General features: G+C 38.4%; 1 protein-coding gene and 1 pseudogene across 2 annotated transcripts in view; both read right to left on the reverse strand.

The window, feature by feature from the left end:
- Positions 1 to 25,776, reverse strand: part of RAD50 (RAD50 double strand break repair protein) — a gene marked incomplete at its 5' end in the record, with an annotated part of 105,479 nt that overhangs the window by 65,533 nt on the left and 14,170 nt on the right. The window contains 3 exons of the mRNA XM_079702373.1: positions 6,108 to 6,312; positions 6,671 to 6,856; positions 9,178 to 9,329. Of these exons, the coding sequence (XP_079558499.1) occupies positions 6,108 to 6,312; positions 6,671 to 6,856; positions 9,178 to 9,329 (543 nt within the window). The remainder of the gene's footprint in view (positions 1 to 6,107; positions 6,313 to 6,670; positions 6,857 to 9,177; positions 9,330 to 25,776) is intronic.
- LOC307052410 (large ribosomal subunit protein eL21-like) lies at positions 2,425 to 3,252 on the reverse strand (annotated as a pseudogene). The gene has a single exon. The product of its transcript is annotated as a large ribosomal subunit protein eL21-like (transcript).

Below are 25,776 nucleotides of genomic sequence, written 5' to 3' on the forward strand. Positions count from 1 at the left end.
CATATACTTTCAAAAGCGTGGATTTTACTAAATGTAAATTATATTTCAATAAATCTGATTAAAGAAAAAAGAAGTATCAGTTTAGGAATCAGAGAAGCCTGGAATCAAATCCTGGCTTTACCCCTTACTTCCAATGTGAATACCTGTGCCTCACTTTTCTCATCTATGCAACTTCATGGGGTTACTGTGGGGCTCACATAATACATTTTAACACACTTTGATCAGCAACTGGGCATACAGTAGGCCCTCAATGAACAGGACCATTCACGACACCTGTGAAAAAAATTCTGTGTTCACAAAATATCTTTGAGCAATCTAACAAAGAGAACTGGATTAATTCTTAAGAGCAATGAATATTAACACCTCTGTTATGGTACCCTACTTCTCAGAAACTACTCGGTTTCTATGAATGTTTTCACTGTATTGTGGCAGCATTAACATTATCTTGGGGCTTCCCTGATGGCGCAGTGGTTAAGAATCCACCTGCCAATGCAGGGGACACGGGTTCAATCCCTGGTCCGGGAAGATCCCACATGCCGTGGAGCAACTAAGCCCATGCGCCACAACTACTGAGCCTGCGCTCTAGAGCCCACGAGCCACAACTACTTAGCCCGCATGCCACAACTACTGAAGCCCGCGCGCCTAGAGCCCATGCTCCGCAATAAGAGAAGCCACTGCAATGAGAAGCCCACGTGCCACAATGAAGAGTAGCCCCTGCTTGCTGCAACTAGAGAAAGCCTGTGTGCAGCAACGAAGACCCAAAGCAGCCAAAAATAAATAAATAAAATAAATTTAAAAAATTATCTTGGCTTAGATCTTTTGTGACATCTCTAGCTGATTCATTCCTTAAATCCAGCCAGTAACTAGATGCTGGGGATTCCTTCTTTGACATCTGTGTTTTGGCTCGAACCCCAGAGCACAAAACACAGGCTCTATCCCCAGAGCACACAACCTAGTAAAAGAAGCTAAAACAAATAGAAAGACAACAAAAAATATAGCAGCAGTGTTCAAAGCTTAGGTGTGTGAAATAAGACAAAAGAATCAGGCACTTGGGCTATAAGGTGCACAAGGATCATGAACTTATGTGTGGAAGAATAAATAAGAGGGCCAGAGGGTGCTTTTGAACTTGAAAACAAATTTCTCAAGCCATTTCCACTGAGGGCAAGAAAGGAAAACAGGCCTAAGTGGGCCAAGGTCAGGATAGGATGTGGTGGTATGGGAATAAAGTAGTTTATGAGAGAGTTCCTGAAAATGTAGGAAATCTGTAAAAATGGGAAAGCATGAATTATAGTGCAGTACTGAAATGGAGCTGTCTTCTGGATGGCTGCTGGGAAGATGATCTGATTCAAGCTTTATGCTGAGTTCTATGAAGGGAAGAATCCTTTTAATTCAGAGCTAAAAAAAAAAAAGGACTTTGGAAATCATCCACTTAATAAATATTTACTGAACCACCTGCTAAGTGTCAGGCACCAGGCTAGGCTCTAAAGATACAGAGAGTAAGATTAAACCCTTGGACTAGCCAAAATTAAATACAAATAAATAAATAAACAAACACCTCAACGTTTGCTACAGCCTTGTTTAGAATCCTGGCACTGCTCAATAAATACCAGGTATTATCACTTAGCTCTACCCTGACATTATTTCCTATACAAATGCTCCAATTCAACTATGAGGATTTCCTTGATACTGTTCAAAGACAGCCTGCATTTTACTGTCACCATATCTGTAATTACCAATCTACTTAAAGTCAACAAAATGATACCCCAAATTCAGTCCTATGAAATCCTCTCTGGCCACCCCAGACTTTCTCTTCTTTCCTCCTCAAAGCTCTCACAGCTCTTGCCTTTTTCTGCCTTATATGTGCTTGTCATCTTTCCAACCAGGCTGCTCCTGAAGAAAATAAAACGTGTTCCAATATCTTGGTAACTACCACAGTACCTACACACAGTTATTAGAACAACTACTTCTAAAATATAACATATTTTTTCTCACTCTTATGTCTATTGCACTAAATTCTAAACCCATTAGGCTCTTCATAATCTGACTGCAAATCCTAGCTCCCACTCCTTTTACCTTGATTTACTTAACCCAGGCTCTTCCTCACAGTCCTGTTTTAATAAGCTTGTATTTGTGAATATGTACATATATACACGTGCATGTTTGTATACACACATGTAGTGTATTTTTGCAAGAAAACCCACCTGATCATAAGATATATGTGGGAGGTCAGACATGAGGAGTAGGAAGAGCATCTCTTACTTTTCAACTAATATTCTTCCATAATTTTTTCATTGTGAGCACATATTAGTTTTAAAAGAAAAAAATACAAAATAAAAACAAACATACAGGGACTTCCCTGGTGGCAGAGTGGATAAGACTCTGAGCTCCCAATGCAGGGGGACCGGGTTCGATCCCTGGTCGGGGAACTAGATCCCACATGCATGCCGCAACTAAGAGTTCACATGCCACAACTAAGGAGCCCTGGAGCTGCAACTAAGGAGCTGGCAAGCCACAATTAAGGAGCCTGCCCGCTGCAGCTAAGACCTGGCGCAACCAAATAAATAAACAAATAAATAAATTTTAAAAAAAGATTACAAAAAACAAAACAAACATATATAAAATAGCTTCTAGTCTGTCAATTTGATTTTTCCCCATCTTTATGGCCCAGATCAGCTTCTCCCTTGAAGGTCTTGTGATAGCTTTCCATTCCAGGCTATCACTTTTTTTTTTTTTTTTTTAACAATTCAGGTCTTTTATTTTCTTTACATCTATCATGCCATGAATTCATAGGGAATGGGTTCCAACAGTTCAGGCTCTTTTCCATTGGTTCTCACAAAGCGTGCTTCTCTGGGTGGAGAAGGCTGGCACTTCAGCTAAATCTAAGTACCTTTCTGCTTGGCTTCCTTCTTTTTCTGATCATTTTCCTTCAGACTGTTTCAGGAAGCTATCTTGGCTCTTAGAGTGCTTAATATGCTTGACATGCACACTAATTCTCTTGGCAAGAATCTTGCCCTTAACTTGCTTATTTACAACAATGCCAACAGCATGCTGGGTAGCACTGTAGACTCTTCCAGTTTTGCCATGGTAACATTTGTGGGGCATTCCTTTTTGAACAGTGCCCATTCCCTTGATATCTACAATATCACTTTTGTAGATTTGCATGTATGTGGCCAAAGGAACACCTCCATATTTCCTAAAAGGCCTAGAGAACATATAGCAGGTGCCCCTCCTCTTTCCCTTTGTGTTGGTCATTTTGGTGAATTACTGGAAGATGGCGGTTCCATCCCAAAGGCCAGGCCATCACTTTAAAAATCACTTTATTGAGATGGAACTCACCCACCATACAATTCACCCATTTAAAGTGTACAGTTCAACATATTTTAGTATATTCAGAGTTGTACAACCATCCCCCATGACATTTTCACTTCCAAAAAAGAAACTCTGTGCCCTTAAGCAGTCACTATTTATTCCTCTCTACCTACTACCCTAGGCAACTGCTAATCTATTTTCTGTCTCTTTAGATTTGCCTATTCTGGACATTTCAAATAAATGGAACAGCATTATACAATTATGTAGTCTTTTATGATTGGCTTCCTTCAATTAACATGTTTTCAAGGTTCTTGCCTACTGTAGCTTGTATCAGAACTTCATTCTTTTTTAAAGCTGAATAATATTCCATGTATGGATATGCCACATTTTATTGATCAGTTAATGGATATTTGAATTGTTTCCATTTTTGGCTATTATGAATAATGCTGTTATGAACTTTCCTATACAAGTTTTTGTACAGATGTACATTTTAATTGCTCTTGGGTATAAGATACTTAGGAGTAAAATGGCCAGGTCATATGGTAACTCTACGTTTAACATGTTCTTTTAATTTATTTATTATTTTAATTTATTGTTGGCTGCATTTGGTCTTTGCTGCTGCATGTGGGCTTTCTCTAGTTGCGGTGAGCAGGGGTTACTCTTCGTTGCATCATGCAGGCTTCTCATTGCAGTGGCTTCTCTTGCTGTGGAGCACACGCTCCAGGTGCACAGGCTTCAGTAGCTGTAGCACGTGGGCTTAGTAGTTGTGGCACACGGGCTTAGCTGCTCCACCATGTGGGATCTTCCCGGACCAGGGCTCAAACCCATGTCCCCTGCATTGGCAGGTGGATTCTTAACCACTGCACCACCAGAGAAGTCCCTATGCTTAACATTTTGAGGAACTGCTGAACTGTTTTCCAAAGTGGCTGCTCCATTTAACATTCCCACCATCATGTATGAAGGTTCCAATTTCTCCACATCCTTTTCAATAATTATGACCTATCTTTTTGACTTTTAGCCATTCTAGTGGGTGTGAAGTAATAGCTCATTGTGATTCTGATTTGCATTTTCCTGATGAATAATGATGTCAAGCATCTTTTCATGTGCTTATTGGACACATACATATCTTCCCTGGAGAAATATCTATTCAGAGCCTTTGTGCATTTTCAAATTGTGTTACTTTTTTTTATTGGGTTCTTCATATAACCCAGATAGATGTTCCTTATCATATATGACTTGCAAATATTTTCTCCCATTCTATGGGTTGTGTTTTTGCTTTCTTGATGGTATAGTCTGTAGAACAAAAGGTTTTTCTTTTGATGAAGTCCAATTTATCCATTTTTTCTTTTCTTTTCTCACTTGTGCCACAGTCACCATCTTTTAGCTCTTAAAGAACCTATGTTCTAAACCAGTCCCCAACCTTTTTGGCACCAGGGACCGGTTTTGTGGAAAACAATTTTTCCACAGACTGGGGCAGGGCTGGGGGAGTGATGGTTCAGGCAGTAATGCGAGCAATGGGGAGCAGCAAATGAAGCTTGCTGGCTTGTCCTCTACTCACCTCCTGCTGTGCAGCCTGGTTCCTAAAAGGCCACAGACCAGTACCGGTCTATGGCCCAGGGGTTGGGAACCTCTGTTCTAAACTATATCATTCACATAGCTCTTCACTTTACTTCTTTGTAATCCTAACTATCTTTTAAAATATAGTCCTTATTTCTCCAACTAGACTATAAGATCATTAAAAGCAAGGTCTAAGTCTTTGGCTTCCTTATCCTCAAGAGCACCTAGCACAGTGCTATGCACAAAACAATAAATATTCACTAAAAGATGCATTCATGGGCTTCCCTGGTGGTGCAGTGGTTAAGAGTCCGCCTGCCAATGCAGAGGACACGGGTTCGTGCCCCGGTCCGGGAAGATCCCACATGCCGTGGAGCGGCTAGGCCCGTGAGCCATGGCCGCTGAGCCTGTGCGTCCGGAGCCTGTGCTCCGCAACAGGAGAGGCCGCAACAGTGAGAGGCCCGTATACCGCAAAAAAAAAAAAAGATGCATTCATGTCAATGGGCACTGGGACAGAAAGTAAAAGTTTTTCCATATTACAATTCCAAGATCTACACCAGCATTTATAGGTGAGTTTTAAAAAACTAAAGCAATCATTAAAAAAATTTTTTTTTTAATCTCCCACTATCTGCAACTTTAAAAAGCCATTTTTAAGAATGCTCTTATTTAGACTAGGAATACCTTAAGGGGCAAGGACACTACTGTAGCTCTCCTTGTACCTACAGCCCCAAGCATAGTATACCCTGGAGCACAGGAAACACTTAATAAATGCTTGTGAAATGAATAAATGGGATTTCTTTAAGATCTTACTTATAAAGCACAGAATTTAGAAAGCTAACTCATTTGCAAATATATCAACACATTTTGCACCAATTTCAAATTTTGTGCAATGTCAAGAACATCCTGCAAATTATAAAAATTCCCTAGAAAGACCTGTCAATTAAAAAAAAAAGTCTCCTTAAGAATACAGAACTGTAAGGTTGAGCCATTACACTGATATTTAAGAATTAGTGATCTACATTACTAATTTAATATGATGCTACAAATTTGTTTACCCTCAAACCCAAGCTCTTTGGGCAACTTAAATACAGACGTAAGACATGAACCATAACATTATATAGTCTCTGATAATTTTTTCAAGAAATATACACACCATTCAAATGCACAGAAAAATAATGCTTTTCGGGTGAGAGATACCACAGTAAATGGTGACCTTCTCCTCAGCATACAACAAACCAAATTACCTTCAATGGATCAAGTTCATTCTCATAGGATTTGACAATTTCCTTTGACGATGTTAACTGGGCTTCCTTACTAGTAATCTGATCGCGAATCTCACAAGCTTTTTCCTTATTTTGCTTCAGATATTTTAGTTCTGTTTGACATTCTTTTACTTTCTGACCTTGAGTCTGACGTACCTGCCGAAGTGTTTCCAAGGCTTTAATGTACCTTTGAAGATATTAAATAAAAATCAAATTTCTGGCTAAGCAAATTATAGTATATTCAAACAATGGACTATAATGCAGTCATTAAGATTACATTTACAAAGAGTTTTTAATAACTCAGAAAATGCTTATGACATAATAGTAAGTACAAATGTTACATATATACTGTCAACCAGGTAAATAAAGATGCAAAGAAAGAAAACTGAAAGGAAATATGCTGACTGGTTGCCACTGGATAAGAGGTAATAACTGCTGACTTTCTTGCTTTACAATTTCTTTCTGTTTAAAAAAAAGAGGCATCCAAATTGCAACTCTGGCTCAATAACTTAATGGACTACAAAATCTAATTAAAGGTTACAAACCTTGTTGCGGAAAAAATCTCATCAAATTTTTGCTTCAAAGCCTTTCCTTCACTTAAAGGCCAATTAGACTCTTCTTGGTGACAGAAAATGACATTATTTAGCACAGATTTGGAAACCCCAAGAGAACTTATCATCTCTCGGTCAATTTCTGCACACTTGGAGCTGAGACTGACCTTTTCGCCATGCCTATAGAAAATGAAAATCAAGAACTTATGTAAAATATTCTGTTACTTAGTCAATCTTTCATGCTGTACTTGCAAAAAAAAAAAAAAACAAAAAATAGAGGCCCCTCATCCACTCCCTGTGGATAGCTTTCTCATATTAAAAGGTATAACTCTTGGGCTTCCCTGGTGGCGCAGTGGTTGAGAGGTCGCCTGCCGATGCAGGGGACACGGGTTCGTGCCCCGGTCCAGGAAGATCCCACATGCTGCAGAGTGGCTGGGCCCGTGAGCCATGGCCGCTGAGCCTGCGCGTCTGGAGCCTGTGCTCCACAATGGGAGAGGCCACAACAGTGAGAGGCCCGCGCACCGCAAAAAAACAAAAAACAAAAAACACATGATGATACATAACAGACAGGCAAAGGTACTTGAAAACATCTGAAGACTGTACAGTTTATTATTTATTTATTTATTTAAAGTCACCAATTTATTCTGTAAGGTCAGTAAAACCTCACTGCTGAAAAATAGGTATATATTTAAATAGGAGGAAAAGAAAGATCAATTAACCTTACCACAATTATTCAGAATAAAATCTTAGGAAAGCAGCAATATATTTGGACTTTTCTCATGAAATAAATTTTTGATAGTATAAAAAATGAGTTGTATATACATGAAATGTACATTACTAAAACTTTAAAAATATTTGCCTTATATGTAATATTTTATTATTTTTATTTTATGGTAAATAAGTTCTCAAAGTGTAAATTATATTAATTTAGAAGAAAGATAATTTTTGCCAATTACTTTTGTATTGTTTTCTTTTTGACTGTACAGCTTAGATAAGGGATTGTTCAGTAAAAGACACACAGTAAAAGGAGTATAAAGGCAAACCTTAGTTATGCCCATCCAAGCAAATCCAAGGAAGATTCTTAATCAACAGACCTAAGTTCTACGGTCACATTGACAAAGCAATCAAATAGAGAGAACTGCCTCAGGGTCTTTTAAATAAGTTCCCTACTTCATTATACCCAGGGCCAGAAGCATCCCTGCCCTTGGATTCCAAGAGATCTCTCAGCATCTTTCATCAGAAGGATAAATTGACCATTTTCTTTCATATCGTCTGTCCAGTATCTGTTAACAACTAGATTAGGCGAGTGGATGCAGTATCTGTCTTTACTGTCATTTTATATGTATTCTGAAAATGGTACACTGAATGTACTAAGAATGTTTTGTAGGGGGACAGAATGGACAAAGATAGACCAGGAGATTAAGACATTAGACCAGGGAAAGATGATGGTACCTTGAACAAGAACGGTTCTCATAGAGATGGAGAGAAACAGACTGAAGAGCCAGTTAGGCGAAATCCATAGGACTTGGTAATGAACTGAAGGAAGCTGTCAAGACAGACTTAGGTTCGTGTCACTGGATGGATGGGGGTGTCATTCACTGAGATAAGGAGGTCTATTTTGTATAGCAATAGCATTATCCTAATTAACACAGAGGTTATTTGTGACCTTAGTTGGAGCTCTTTCAGTACAAGAATGGGGCTAGAGTAGGAGTCAGGAGGAAGTCAAGAAATGGAGACAGTGAGTATCAACAACTCTTTTGAAAAAATTGCCTGTAAAGGGGAAGATGGAGACAGACCGTAACTGGAGTGAAATGAAATCTGAGGTTGTGGGAGAGACCTGAGTATGTTTAAAAGCCAGTAGCTAGTACAGTGTATTTAGCACATAACAGGTGTGACACATTATTGGTTAAATAAAGAAATTATTTAATTAGTTTAACAAATGAATAAATGAAAGGGAGGGATAAGATGATAAGTAATTTGCTCAACAAGGATAAAGCCATGAATTCAGGGCAGCCTACCTAATTCCAATATACATACCCATTACAATATGATACCTGCCCTTAACAGAATGACAACAGTTGAAAGGGACCTGTCTGCTTATCTCATCCTTCCCTATAGACATGATTACTAGCACTTTTCATTCATTCAGTCTATATATGAGTGATTATGCACCTTCAATTCAGCAACTGTCCATAAATTACTCAAAGGAGTGGAGCATTATCACTAAGTCTTTAATGGGATCATTCTGTTTAACTGATAAATCATATCAAATAAAAAATTAGATGTTGATAGTGGACAAGGCTGCGCAGGTGAAGAGTCAAGGTGGATCTCTACTTTCTGCTCAGTTGTGCTGAGAAACTAAAACAGCTCTAAAGGTAAAGTTCGTTAAAAAATTAATAAGCTCCCCTAAAATAAACTTAAAGTAGTAGGAAAAAACATAGTTTTATAGACCTAAAGACAAAAAAATGAACAGATAATTCAAATATATAATAAACACCTACTTTGTTCTAGTAATGACTCCTTCCAGGGTTTTAAATTCTGTCTTTTTGCTTTTCTGAGTACAAACCATAGATCTCTGCACAGCTACAAGTTCTCCATTGACATCACGAAACTGCAGACGAATCTGTGCTCTAACATCTGTTTCTTGAGCAACCTTTGAAGGTAAAGAGAGAAAAATTATGCTACCTTAGTAAGTATCAGAACATTAGTTCTGAAAGAAAATATATAGGCAATCTTAATCATCAAAAATGAAAAAATAAAAGAAAAACAACCAAAATAAATGAGATTACATATCATTCAAAATACAGAAAGACACTGAATAGCCAAAGCAATCTTGAGAAAGAAAAACAGAGCTGGAGGAATCAGGCTCCCTGACTTCAGACTACGCTATAAAGCTACAGAAATCAAAGCAGTATGGTTCTGGCACAAAGACAGACTTACAGATCAACAGAACAGGATAGAAAGACCAAAAATAAACCCACACACCTATGGTCAATTAATCTACAAAAAAGAAGGCAAGAATATACAGTGGAAAAAAGTCTCTTTAATAAGTGGTGCTGTGAAAACTGGTGAGCCACATCTAAAAGAATGAGATTAGAACATTCTCTAACACCATACACAAAAATAAACTCAAAATGGATCAAAGACCTAAATGTAAGACTCGATACTATAAAACTCTTAGAGAAAAACATAGGCAGAACACTCTTTGACATAAATCACAGCAATATCTTTTTACATCCGCCTCCTAGAGTAATGAAAATAAAAACAAAAATAAACATATGGGACCTAATAAAACTTCAAACTTTTGCACAGCAAAGGAAACCATAAACAAAGGAAAAGACAACCCACAGAATTGGAGAAAATATTTGCAAATGATGTGACTGACAAGGGATTAATCTCCAAAATATACAAACAGCTCAACAGCTCAATATCAACAAACAACCCAATCAAAAAATGGGCAGAGGGCTTCCCTGGTGGCGCAGTGGTTGAGAATCTGCCTGCCAATGCAGGGGACACGGGTTCGAGCCCTGGTCTGGGAGGATCCCACATGCCGCGGAGCAACTAGTCCCGTGAGCCACAACTACTGAGCCTGCGCATCTGGAGCCTGTGCTCCACAACAAGAGAGGCGGTGATAGTGAGAGGCCCACTCACCGCGATGAAGAGTGGCCCCCACTTGCCACAACTAGAGAAAGCCCTTGCACAGAAATGAAGACCCAACACAGCAATAATTAATTAATTAACTCCTATCCCCAACATCTTCTTAAAAAAAAAAAAAGGGCAGAAAATCTAACTAGACACTTCTCCAAAGAAGACACACAGAGGAGTGATCAAGATGGTGGAGTAATAGGACATGAAGCTCCCCTTCTCCCATAAATACATCAAAAATACATCTACACGTGGAATGATTCTCACAGAATATCTACTGTAAGCTGGCAGAAGACCTCAGACTGTTGAAACGGCAAGAAAATCTCCAGTAAGCAGGTAGGAAAAAAGAAAAAAAAAGCGAGAAAGGAATTGGGATGGGACCTGCGCCCCTGGGAGGGAGCTGTGAAAGAGGAAAGGTTCCTGTACCCTGGGAACTCCCTCACCAGTGGGGAGACTGGCTAGGACAGAAGGGGAGTTTCTGAGCCTCATAAGTGAATGCAGCACTGGGTTTGTGGCAGCCAGAGCAGAGGGAGAACTACACAGATGGTCAGTGCTGCCACCCTGCACTCCCTAGCCTGAGACACTCTTCCACCAGTGTGGGCAGGGGCTGGGTGATGGAACTCTGGATTCGGAGATCAGAACCAGAGAGAGGACTAGGGTTGGCTGTGTGGAAACAGCCTGCAGGGGGACTGGAATCCAGTGTGAGCGCAACTGAGGGTGTACTCAGAGGAAGCCTGGGCTGCCTTAGAGGCCCGTCGCCATTGTTTTGGGGGTGCATGAGAGGAGGGGCAGGACCTAGATTGTAGCCTTTCTCCCTGTGCGTGTGGTCTCAGAGGGCACGACACTGCCTGCACGGGCTCCAGGAGTGGTCTCCTGGCCCCCGCTGCCTCCCTCCCAGAACTCAGGAGTGGTTTCAACCCACTGCCACTACCCGTCCAGATGCCAGGAGTGGTCGCAAGCCCCCACTGCCTCCACTCCAGACCCCAGGAGGGGTTGCGAGCCTCGCTGCCTCCCTCCAGGACCCCAGGAGTGGTCCTGAGGCCCTGCCGCTGCCTGCCTGGACTCCAGGAGTGGTCACAAGCCACCTCAATTCCCATGATATGCTCTTAGGGTGCCCCTGAGCCACCACCACAAACCTGAGGACCAGGCATGAGCTGCCCCATCTGCACACCTGCTATCAAGGAAATAACAACAAGCATATGCTGAGGAAAGAGGCGATAGGCATCCATACTAAAAAGAGCCCTTGCACCAAATATATTAAACTCACACAAGCTACAGAGGAACACCCCCACGTATAAATAGCCCTCCGCAACCACAGTATATAATTGTTTCTCCTAAACTCACAAAGTAAGAGAAGTATAAATAAAATGAAGAAGCACAGCAACCACTCCCAAAGACCAAGAGAATTCCCCTGAAAGAACAATGAAACACACCTCTTCTAATAGACACCAGTTTCAAAAAGGAGATAATGAAAATACTAAAAGAATTAAGAAAGACTATTGATGAAAATGTAGAATACTGTAAAAAGGAACAAGAAGCTATAAAGAAGAACCAAGAAAAATTAGAAAACTCATTTGCAGAGACAAAAGCTGAGCTAAAAGCAATGAATGGCAGAATGAACAATGCAGAAGAACAAATAACTGACCTGGAAGATAGAATAACAGAAACCACCCAATCAGGACAGCAGACAGAAAAAGCCACATCAAAAAAAAAAAAAAAAAAAAAAAGAAAGCAACATAAGAGACCTATGGGATAATATAAAGCATTCCAATCTACACATAACAGGGATCCCAGAAGGAGAAAGAGAAAAGTGGATCAAAAATGTATTTGAAGAAATTATGGCTGAAAACTTCCCAAACCTGAAGGAAACAGATATGCAGGTTCAGGAAGCACAGAGGGTTCCAAACAAGATAAACCCAAAAAGACCTACATCAAGACATATCATAATAAAAATGGCAAAATTTAAAGACAAAGAGAGGATTTTAAAGGCAGCAAAAGAAAAACAAAGAGTTAATTACAAGTGGACTCCACAAGGCTATCAGCAGATTTCTCTACAGAAACATTGCAGGCCAAAAGGGAGTGGCAAGACATATTCAAAGTCCTGAAAGGGAAAAACGTGCAACCTAGGATACTCTACCCAGCAAGATTATCATTTAGAACAGAAGGAGGGCTTCCCTGGTGGTGCAGTGGTTAATAATCCGCCTGCCAATGCAGGGGACACGGGTTTGAGCTCCGGTCTGGGAAGATCCCACATGCGGCGGATCAACCAAGCCCATGTGCCACAACTACTGAGCCTGCACTCTAGACCTCAAAAGCCACAACTACTGAAGCCCGCGCACCTAGAGCCCGTGCTCCACAACAAGAAGCCACCACAACGAGAAGCCTTTACACTGCAACGAAGAGCAGCCCTCCATCACCACAACTAGAGAAAGCCTGTGCTCAGCAACGAAGACCCAACACAGCCAAAAATAAAAATAAATAAAATAAATAAATTAAAAAAGAATAGAGAGGTAAAGAATTTCTCAGAAAAGCAAAAACTAAAGAATACAGCAATACTAAACCTACCCTAAAGGAAATATTGAAAGGTCTTCTCTAAATAAAAAAGAAGAATCTACAGGAAAGAGAAAATCACAATTGGAAAGTAAATCACTTAAATAAGCCAGTACACAGATTAAAAAAATAAATAAAAAAAAATCAAAATATTTCTGTGAAAGTGATGATAACCACAATGAAGAGCAAAAGAATGATCATGAAGATGTAAAAGAGGACACCAAAATCATAATATGAAGAGAAGAGTAAGAAAATATAGATTTTTTTTTTCCTACTATGTGTTTGAGCTTATATGACTACCAGTCTAAGGGAAATATTGGGTTGGCCAAAAGGTTCATTCGTTTTTTTTCTGTAAGATGGCTCTAGTAGCACTTAGCTCTCTTTAACTTCATTCAAAACAATTTTGTTAGATTGTATGTGACAGTTGTCATATCAGCGTGCATTTAAAAAAAGACTTCTCAAAATTGGTGAATTTTTGTGTAGCCATTTAATATTGAAGATGGAAGGAAAAAAGCAACACTTTCAGTATACTGTGCTTTATTATTTCAAGAAAGGTAAAAACGCAACCAAAACGCAAAAAGAGATTTGTGCAGCGTATGGAGAAGGTGCTGTGACTGACTGAACGTGTCAAAAGTGGTTTGCGAAGTTTTGTGCTGGAGATTTCTTGCTGGACGATGCTCCACGGTCAGGCAGGCCAAGTTGATAGTGATCAAATCAAAAAATTAATTGAGAACAATCAACATTATACCATGCAGGAGACAGCCGACATACTCAAAATATCCAAATCAAGCACTGAAAATCATCTGCACCAGCTTGGTTATGTGAATTGCTTTGATGTTTGGGTTCCACATAAGTTAAGTGAAAAAAAAACCTTCTTGACTGTATTTCTGCATGCGATTCTCTACTTAAACTTAATGAAAACATTCTATTTTTAAAACAAATAGTGATGGGCAATGAAAAGTGGATACTGTACAATAGTGTGGAACAGAAGAGATCGTGGGGCAAGCGAAATGAATCACCACCAACCACACCAAAGGCCAGTCTTCATCCAAAGAAGGTGATGTTGTGAATATTGTAGGACTGAAAGGGAGTCCTCTAGTATGAGCTCCTCCCAGAAAACCAAACAATTAATTCCAACAAGTACTGCTCCCAATTAGACCAACGGAAAGCACTCAATGAAAAGCGTCCAGAATTAGTCAACAGAAAACATATGATCTTCCATCAGGATAACACAAGACCACATGTTTCTTTGATGACCAGGCAAAAACTGTTACAGCTTGGCTGGGAAGTTCTGATTCATCCGCTGTATTCACCAGACATTGCACCTTCAGATTTCCATTTATTTCAGTCTTTACAAAATTCTCTTAATGGAAAAAATTTCAATTCCCTGGAAGACTGTAAAAGGCACCTGGAACAGTTCTTTGCTCAAAAAGATAAAAAGTTGGACTTTCCTGGTGGCGCAGTGGTTGAGAGTCCGCCTGCTGATGCAGGGGACACGGGTTTGTGCCCCGGTCCGGGAAGATCCCACATGCCACAGAGCGGCTAGGCCCGTGAGCCATGGCCGCTGAGCCTGCGCATCCAGAGCCTGTGCTCCACAGCGGGAGAGGTCCCAGCAGTGAGAAGCCCGCGTACCATAAAAAAAAAAAAAAAAAACAAGATAAAAAGTTTTGGGAAGATGGAATTATGAAGTTGCCTGAAAAATGGCACTAGGTAGTGGAACAAAAGGGTGACTACATTGTTCAATAACGTTCTTGTGAAACTGAAAAATGTGTCTTTTATTTTCACTTAAAAACCGAAGGCATTTTTTGGCCAACCCAACCGATATAGGAAGGGGTTAACATACTTGAAAAAGAAGGTAAGCACAAATCAAAAACATATAATGGATTCACAAAAATGAAAAAGAAGAGAACATAAGTATAATACAAAAGAAAACCATCAAACTACAAAAGAAGAAACAGAAAGGGACAAAGAAGAAATACAAAATCAACAGGAAAACAAGGTTTAAAATGGCAATAAATACATACCTATCAATAATGACTTTAAATGTCAATGGACTAAATGCTCCAATCAAACAACACAGAGTGGCAGACTGGATAAAAAAACAAGAGCCTACAATACGCTGCCTATAACAGACCCACCCTACCGCAAAGGACACACACAGATTGAAAGTGAGGGGATAGAAAAAGACATTTCATGTTAATGGAAATGACAAGAAACCAGGGGTCGCAATACTTATATCAGACAAAATAACTTTAAAACAAAAGCCATAAAGAAAGATAAAGAAGGACACTATATAATGATAAAAGGAAGAATACATGAAGAGTATTTTACACTCGTCAACATACACGCACCTAATACAGGAGCATGCAAATACAGAAAATTACTACTACGAGACACAAAGGAAGAGACTGACAGGATTACAATAATAGTAAGACTTTAACACCCCACTCAAATCAATAGACAGATCTCGCAGGCAGAGAATCAATAAGGCAACAGAAATCCTAAATAATACAGTAAAACAGTTAGACGTAACTGATATTTGGAAATTACATCCAAAAAAAACCCAGAATATACATTCTTTTCAAGCGCACATGGAACATTCTCTAGGATTGACCACATACTCTGGCACAAAACAAGCCTCAACAAATTTAAGAGTATAGAAATTATCTCAAGCATCTTTTCTGACCACAACAGCATGGAACGAGAAATTAACCACAGAAAAAGAAAGAGAAAAAAACAATTACATGGAGACTAAACAACATGCTACTAAAAAACCAATGTGTCAACAATGAAATCAAAGAGGAAACTAAAAAATACCTTGAGACAAAAGACAATGAAAACACAACCATACAAAAACTATGGGATGCAGCAAAAGCAGTTCTTAGAGGGAAGTTCATAGCAATACATTCCTTCCTCAAAAAAAACAAGAAAAATCTCAAATAAACAACATAAACCTACCACTTAAAAAAATAAGAAAAAGAACAAACAAAACCTTAAGTTGAAAGGAGGAAGGAAATAATAAAGATCAGAGAGAAAATAAATAAAATAGAGATCTAAAACGCAATAGAAAAAAAATCAAGAAAACCAAGAGCTGGTTCTTTGAAAGGATAAATAAGATTGACAAACCTCTGGCCAGGCTCACCAAGAAGAAAAGAGAGAGAACCCAAATAAACAAAGTAAGAAATGAAAAAGGAAACATAACAGCTGATACCACAGAAATTCAAAAAACCATAGGGAGTACTATGAACAATTATATGCCAACAAATTCAACAACCTAGAAGAAATGGATGAGTTTCTAAAAACATAGTCTACCAAAATTGAATCCAGAAGCAATAGATCATTTGAACAGACCGATCACTAGAAGTGAAATAGAATGTGTAATTAAAAAACTCCCTACAAACAGAAGTCCAGGACCAGATGGCTTCACAAGAGAATTCCACCAAACATACAAAGAACTTATACCTATCCTTCTTTAACTCTTCCAAAAAATGGAAGAGAAGGGAACACTCCCAAAGACATTCTATAAAGTGACCATCACCCTGACACCAAAACCAAAGACAACACCAAAAAAGAAAATTACAGGCCAATATCTTTGGTGAATAGAGATACAAAAATTCTCAACAAAATATTAGCAAACCAAATCCAACAACACATAAAAAGATCATACACCACGATCAAGTGGGATATATCCCAAGTTCCCAAGGTTGGTTCAACATACACAAATCAATCAATGTGATACACCACATAAACAAAAGAAAAGACAAAAAACACATGTCATCTCAATAGATGCAGAAAAAGCATTTGACAAAATTCAACATCCATTCATGACAAAAAGTCTTACCAAAGTAGGTACACAGGGAACATAATAAAAACTATTTATGACAAACCCACAGCCAATATAATACTCAACGGTGAAAAGCTGAAAGCCTTCATACTAAAATCTGGAACAAGACAAGGATGCCCAGATGACTTCCCTGGTGGTCCAGTGGCTAAGACTCTGCACTCCCTATGTAGGGGGCCCAGGTTCAATCCCTGGTCAGGGAACAAGATCCCACATGCTACAACTAAGAGTTCGCATGCTGCAACTAAAGATCCTACATGCCGCAACAAAGATCCCGAGTGCCACAACTAAGACCCAGTGCAGCCAAATAAAAAATAAATAAATAACAAGGATGCCCATTCTCATCTCTTTTATTCAACGTCGTATTGGAAGTCCTAACCACAGCAATCAGACAAGAAAAAGAAATAAAAGGTATCCAAATGGGAAGAGGTAAAATTGTCATTATATGCAGATGATAATATATATAGAAAACCTTAAAGACTCCACACAAAACCTGCTAGAACTGATAAATTCAGCCAGGTAGCAGGATACAAGATTAACATACAGAAATCAGTTGCATTTCTTTACATCAACAATGAAATATCAAAAAGGTAATGTAAAAAAAAATACCTTTTAAAATTGTAACCCAGGACTTCCCTGGTGGCGCAGCGGTTAAGAATCCACCTGCCAACGCAGGGGACACGGGTTCGATCCCTGGTCCGGGAAGATCCCACATGCCGCAGAGCAACTAAGCCCATGCGCCACAACTACTAAGCCTGTGCTCTAGAACCCGCGAGCCACAACTACTGAGCCCACATGCTGCAACTACTGAAACCCGTGCACCTATGGCTCCTGCTCTGCAAACAAGAGAAGCCACCACAATGAGAAGCCCACACACTGCAACAAAGAGTAGGCCCCTCTCGCCACAACTAGAGAAAGCTGGAACGCAGCAACGAAGACCCAATGCAGCCAAAAATGAATGAATAAATAAATTTTTAAAATAATAATAAAATAAAATAAAATAAAATCAGAACCCCAAAAATAAAATACTTAGGAATAAACCTCACCAAGGAGGTGAAAGACTTATACATTGAGAACTATAAAACATTAATTGTAGGAAACTGAAGATTATTCAAAGAAATGAAAGATATCCCAGGCTCTTGAATTGGAAGATTACTGTTAAAACGGCCACACTACCCAAAGCAATCTACAGATTTAATGCAATCCCTATCAAATTACCCATGATATTTTTCACAGAACTAGAAAAAATAATCCTAAAATTCATATGGAACCATAAAAGACCCAGAATTGCCAAAGCAATACTGAAGAAAAAGAACAAAGTAGGAGGCATAACCCTTCCAGATATCAGACAATACTACAAAGCTACAGTAAGCAAAACAGCATGGTATTTGCACCAAAACAGATATATGGATCAATGGAACAGAATAGAGAGCTCAAAAATAAACCCACACACCTACGGTCAATTAATCTTCGACAAAGGAGACAAGAATATACAATGGGAAAAAGACAGTCTCTTCAGCAAGTGGTGGGAAAGCTGGACAGCCATATGTAAATCAATGAAGTTAGAACACACCCTCTCACCATACACAAAAACAAACTCAAAACGGCTTAATGACTTAACATAAGACATGACACCATAAAACTCCTAGAAGAGAACACAGGCAAAACATTCTCTGACATAAACTGTAACAATGTTTTCTTAGGTCAATCTCCCAAGGTAATAGAAATAAAAACAAAAATAAACAAACGGGACCTAATCAAACTTACAAGCTTTTGCACAGCAAAGGAAACCATGAACAAAATGAAAAGACAACCTACAGAATGGGAGAAAATATTTGCAAACAATGCAACTGACAAGGGTTTAATTTCCAAAATATACAAATGGCTCATACATCTCAACAACAGAAAAAAACAACCCAATCCAAAAATGAGCAGAAGACCTAAATAGACATTTCTTCAAAGAAGAAATACAGATGGTCAATAGGCACATGAAAAGATGCTCAACACTGCTAATTATCAGAGAAATGCAAATCAAAACTACAATGAGGTACCACCTCACACCAGTCAAAATGGCCATCACTAAAAAGTCTACAAATAACAAATGCTGGAGAGGATGTGGAGAAAAGGGAATCCTCCTACACTGTTGGTGGAAATGTAAGTTGGTGCAGCCACTGTGGAAAACAGTATGGAGGTTCCTCAGAAAACTAAAAATAGAATTGCCATATGATCCAGCAATCCCACTCCTGGGCATATATACAGACAAAATTATAATTCAAAATGATACACATATCCCAATGTTCACAGCAGCAATATCCACAATAGCCAAGACATAAAAACAACTTAAATGTCCATCGACAGATGAATGGATAAAGAAGATGTAGTACATATATACCATGGAATACTACTCTGCCATAAAAAAGAATGAAATAATGCCATTTGCAGCAATATGGATGCAACTAGAGATTATCATACTAAGTGAAGTAAGTCAGAAAGAGAAAGACAAATACCATATGATATCACTTATATTTGGAATCTAAAATATGATACAGGGACTTCCCTGTTGGCACAGTGGTTAAGAATCTGCCTGCCAATGCAGGGGACACTGGTTCGACCCCTGGTGCGGGAAGATCCCACATGCTACAGAGCACCTAAGCCCGTGTGCCACAACTACTGAGCCTGCGCTCTAGAGCCTGTGAGCCACACTACTGAGCCTGCATGACACACCTTCTGAAGCCCATGCACCTAGAGCCCATGCTCCACAACAAGAGAAGCCACTGCAATGAGAAGCCCATGCACCACAACAAAGAGTAACCCCCGCTCGCTGCAACTAGAGAAAGCCTGCGCACAGCAACTAAGACCCAACACAGCCAAAACTAAAAAATTAATTTTAAAAAGTAATAATAATAATAAATAAAATATGATACAAATGAACCTATCTATGAAATAGAAACAGAATCATGGACATGAGAACAGACTGGTGGTTGCCAAGGGGGAGGGGGTTGGAGGAGGGATGGAGTGGGAGGTTGGGGTTTGCAGATGTAAGCTTTAATATATAGAATGGATAAACAACAAGGCCCTACTGCATAGCACAGAGAACTACATACAGTATCCTATGATAAACCATAATGGAAAAGAATATTAAAAAAAGAATGTGTATATATATATATGTATGTATGTATAACTGGATCACCTTGTTGTACAGCAGTTAACACAACATTGTAAATCAACTATACTTCAATGAAAAAAAAAAGACATACAGATGGCCATCAGGCACATGAAAAGATGCCCATCATCACTAATTATTAGAGAAATGAAAATCAAAACTACAATGAGGTATCATCTCACACTGGTCAGAATGGTCATCATCAAAAAGTCTAGAAACAATAAATGCTGGAGAGGGTGTGGAGAAAAGGAAACCCTCCTACACTGTTGATGGGAATGTAAATTGGTACAGCCACTATGAAGAACAGTATGGAGCTTCCTTAAAAAACTAAAAATAGAGCTACCATATGATCCAACAATCCCACTCTTGGGCATATATCTGGAGAAAACCATGATTCGAAAGGATACATGCACCCCAAAATTCACCGCAGCACTATTTACAATATCCAAGACATGGAAGTAACGTAAATGTCCATCCACAGATGAATGGATAAAGAAGATGTGGTAATATATATATACAGTGGAATATTAGCCATAAAAAAGAACAAAATAATGCCATTTGCAGCAACATGAATGGATTATCATACTAAGTGAAGTAAGTCAGACAGAGAAAGAAAAATATCATATGATATTACTTATATATGAATGTAAAAAATCTTATGAATGTAAAAAATCTTATTTACAAAACAGAAACAGACTCACAGACTTCAAAAACAAACTCATAGTTACCAATGGGGAAAGGTGGTGGTGGGGAGGGACAAATTATGAGGTTGGGATTAACAGATACACAGTACTATATATAAAATAGATAATCAGCAAAGACCTACTGTACATCACAGGGAACTCTACTCATTAATCTGTAATAACCTACATGGGAAAAAAATCTGAAAAAAATAGACATATGTATATGTATAAATGAATCACCTTGCTGTACACCTGAAACTAACACAACACTGTAAATCAACTATATTCCAGTATAAAGTAAAAAAAAATTTTTAAGTAAATTTAAAAAACACACAAGGAGGAAAAGAATACTGTTTGATTTACTAGAACTGTATTATCTACCTCCATTATTCAGCATCATTAGGAGATCAGCTATGTGGATTTTTCAAATAAATGAATTTTATCCTTTTACGTACCAAGTGTTTTTAAAAACATTTAAAAAAACAATCACAAGCTTACAGAAAAGTAGAAACACAGTATACACCATGACTTTTCACCCAAACCACTTGAGAATAAGCTGCTGATCTGATATCCCAACACTGATATTTCCTATAAAACATGGGCATTTTCAACCATAAAAATCAGGAAACTGAGAGTGATATGTTACTACCATGTGGTCCTCAGATCCTATTCAATTTTGCCAATTCTTCCAATATGTCCTTTACAACAATAGGATCCAGTTCAGAATTACACATAGAATTACACATTGTTCAGAATTACACATTGTTGTCATGTCTCTTTAGTTTCTTTCAGTCTGGAACAGTTCCTCAGATTTTCTCTTTCATGACTGGTAATTTTAAAAATTACCAAATGTTATTTTATACAAGGTCTTCCAAAATTTGGATTTGCCTAATATTTCTTCAGGACTAGAATCAGATTATGCATCTTTGCAGCAATATTACAGAAGTGATGATATGTTCCTTACATTGCATCTTATCGGATGGGCACGATTTCAATTTATTTCATTACTGAGGATGTTACCTTCAATCTCCTGGTAAAGGTGGTATCTACCAGGAGATATTCCTGGCAGAATATTATTTTTTCTACTTTGCTGTTAATAAATATTTGGGAAAGAGATACACTGAGACTGTGTAAATGTCTCATAACCTCATCAAGCTTTTCCTCCATTAGTTTTAACATCTCTATTAATGTTTCTTAAATGAATGAATGATTACAGTGATAGTTATCAAAGAGTAATTTTCTAATTCCATTATTCCTCCTACAATTATTAGTTAAGATTAAACTATAAGGAAGGGCTTTGTCCTTCACACCCGCCCCAACCACCACCTTGTTTTTCATTTTTTAAATATCACTATGGACTCATGAATTCCTCTCTTAGGCTCCAATTCCCAACCAGGTTTTTGTGGATGCCCTCCTCTCTCAGCCTCATCTACTGGTTTTTGTGGGGTTTTAAAAATAAATTTATTTATCTATTTTTGGCTGCTGCATTGGGTCTTTGTTGCTGCGCGCAAGCTTTCTCTAGTTGTGGCGAGTGGGGGCTACTCTTTGTTGTGGTGCACAGGCTTCTCACTGTGGTATCTTCTTTTGTTGCGGAGCACGGGCTCTAGGCGTGTGGGCTTCAGTAGCTGTGGCTCACGGGCTTAGTTGCTCTGCAGCATATGGGATCTTCCTGGACCAGGGCTCGAACCCGTGTCCTCTGCATTGGCAGGCGGATTCTTAACCGCTGCGCCACCAGGGAAGTCCCTCATCTACTGGCTTTTGGACCTCCATCATGGTGTATTATCTTTATATATTGCTGACTTTGATTTGCTAATATTTTGTTATTGATTTTTGCATGCATGAGAGTTACCCATCTGTAGTTTTCTTGTAATGTCTTTGGTTTTTGGTAACACAGTAATACTACCTTCATAAAATGAGTTGGGACATAGTTCCTTTGCCTCTCTTTTCTGAAAAAGTTTATGTAGACTTACTTCACTCTGTATGACAGACTCTATGTCAGAAAGAGAAAGACAAATACCGTATGCTAACACATATATATGGAATATAAGGGAAAAAATACCATGAAGAACCTAGGGGTAAGACAGGAATAAAGACACAGACCTACTAGAGAATGGACTTGGGGATATGGGAAGGGGGAAGGGTAAGCTGTGACAAAGTGAGAGAGTGGCATGGACATATATACACTACCAAACGTAAAATAGATAGCTAGTGGGAAGCAGCCGCATAGCACAGGGAGATCAGCTAGGTGGTCTGTGACCACCTAGAGGGGTGGGATAGGGAGGGTGGGAGGGAGGGAGACGCAAGAGGGAAGAGATATGGGAACATATGTATATGTATAACTGATTCACTTTGTTATAAAGCAGAAACTAACACACCATTGTAAAGCAATTATACTCCAATAAAGATGTAAAAAAAAAATTTTTTTAAAGTTTATGTAGAACTGACTCTATTTCCTCCTAAAATATTTTGTACAACTCACCAGTAAAATCATCACAACCTTAAGTTCTTGTTAAGTTTTTAACTACAAATCAATTTCTTTAGTAGGCATATTTCTTCTTGAGTAAACTTTGGTAGCTTATGTTCTTAAAAGAATTTGTCCATTTCATCTAAGTTACTGAATTTATTGGCATAAACCTGCTAGCAGTATTCCCTTATTACCTACATAATGTCTGTAGGATCCGCAGTGATGTTGCCTCTTTCATTCCTAATATTGGTAATTTATGGCATTTTTATCACTTTGCTTAGAGGCTTATTCATTTTATTGATTCTTTTTTTTTTAAAAAAAGAACCATCTTCTGGTTTCACTGGTTTTCTCTGTCTCTGTATTCTATATCACTGATTTTTGCTCTTATCTTTAATTTCTCTCCTTTACTTATTTTGAATTTAATTAGCTCTTCTTTTTCAGGTTTCTTAAGATAGAAGCTCAGGTAATTAATTCTAGACATTTTTTCTTTTCTAATATAAACATTTTATTATATAAATTTCTAAGCATTAGTTAGCTACATTCCACAAATTTTTTGTATGATATGCTTTTATTTAAAGTATTTTTGAATTTCCTTCGTGATCCCTTTTTTGATCCATGGGTTATTTAGAAATGTACTGCCTGGGCTTCCCTGGTGGTGCAGTGGTTGAGAGTCTGCCTGCCGATGCAGGGGACATGGGTTCGTGCCCCAGTCCGGGAGGATCCCACATGCCGCGGAGCGGCTGGGCCCGTGAGCCACGGCCACTGAGCCTGCACATCCGGAGCCTGTGCTCCGCAACGGGAGAGGCCACAACAGTGAGAGGCCCGCGTACTGCAAAAAAAAAAAGAAAGAAAAAAAGAAATGTACTGCCTAATTTTCAAATATCTGGGGATTTTCTGTTATTGATTTCTAGTTTAATTCTGTTGTGGTCAGAGAACACATTCTGTATGACTTCAATGCTTTAAAATTTGTTTTCACTTGATTTATGGTTCAGAATAGTTGTGAATGTTTTACAGTGGCTGAAAATAATGTGTATTCTGCTGTTCACTAGTAGAATGTCCTATAAACATCAATTAGGCTAATTTGATTAATAGTATTAAAGTTTTCCACGTCCTTCTGATATTTTGTCTACTCTTTCTGTTTCTTTACCAAGAGCGGGTATTGAGATCTCCAACTATAATTGCAGATTTGTCTATTTCTCCTTTAGTTGCATAGATTTTTTTGCCTCTTCCATATCAAAGCTCTACATTTAGAGTTGTTATATCCTTTTGGTGAATTGACTCCTTTATCATCATAAAATGTGACTTCTTACGTCAATGTTACTAGTTCTGAAGTATACTGTCTGATATTAATATAGCCAATTCAGTTTTCTTTTTATTAGCTGGCATATTCTAGTATGCTAACTAAAGGATTTTCCATCCTTTTACTTTTAACCTATCTGTATTATTATATTTAAAAACACTGTTATTCCCTCTAAAAAATAATACAAATGAATGTATATGCAAAACAGACTCACAGATACAGAAAAGCAAATTTGTGGTTACCAAAGCGGAGGGGAGAGGGACAAATTAGAGGTACAGGATTAACAGATACAAACTCCTACATATGAAATAGATAAGCAACAAGAATGCACTGTATAGCACAAGGAACTTTACCCATTTTCTTGTAAAAACCTATAATGGAGTATAATCTGCAAAAATACTGAATCACTATGCTGTACATCTGAAATTAATACAATATTGTAAATCAACTATACTTCAATCAAAAACAAAAACCCCCACTGGTATTCCTTTTGCTTTATTTAGGTCTTTTTGTTATATCTTCTATTCCATTCATTAAACTTCATGTTTTCCTTTCCATCTGTCTGCATATTTATAAGATTTGTAATTTGTTTTAAGATCGTCTGCTAATTCTGTCATCTCTTTCATTTTCTATTTATTTCTATGATTTCATTTTCTCCTGGTTATGGGTTCCTTGCATGCTTGGTAACTTCTGATTGTGAATTTTACATTGTTGAATGAATAATTTTGTTTTACTCCTTTAATGGTGTTGAATTTGGTTCAGGCATGCAGCTAAATTTCTTGAGGCTTGATCCTTTTTTTTTTCTTGGATGCACCATGCAGCATGCAGAACCGCCCATCCCAAGGATCGAACCAGGGCCCCCTGCAGCGCAAGCACGGAGTCTTTTAACCACTGGACCTCTGGGGAAGTCCAATATTTAATGGTGGATATTGTTTCTTTATTTGGCCGAGCTGCGCAGATTGCAGTATCTTAGTTTCCTGATCAGGGATTGGTACTGAACCCGTGCCCTCAGCAGTGAAAGCGCGGAGTCCTAACCAATGAATTACCAGGGAATTCCTTAGAGGCTTAGTCCTTTTGAACGTTTGTTTTTAAGGTTTGTAAGGGGGCATCTACAGCAACCTTTACTCTAGGACTAATTTCGTAACACTTCCCCTCAGCCTCAAGAAGCTCCTTTAACATTTCTTATGGTACAGATCTGCTGGTAACTAATACCTCTACCTTTTTTATTTCCCAATCAGAAAATGTTCTCCATTTCATCTTCAATTCTTGAAGGATATTTGTTGTATATAGAATTTTAGATTGATTTTTATTCCCCAGCATTTTAAAGCTGTTGTCTCACTATCTCATGGCTTGGAAGTTTTTGATGAGAAGTCAGAAATCATTATTTTTCCCCTCTGCATAATGTGTTACTTTTTCCTCAGTCTGCTTTTAAGAATTCACCTCTGGTTTTCATC

The sequence above is a fragment of the Hyperoodon ampullatus genome, assembly GCF_949752795.1.
Source record: "Hyperoodon ampullatus genome assembly, chromosome: 4".
NCBI lineage: Eukaryota > Metazoa > Chordata > Mammalia > Artiodactyla > Ziphiidae > Hyperoodon > Hyperoodon ampullatus.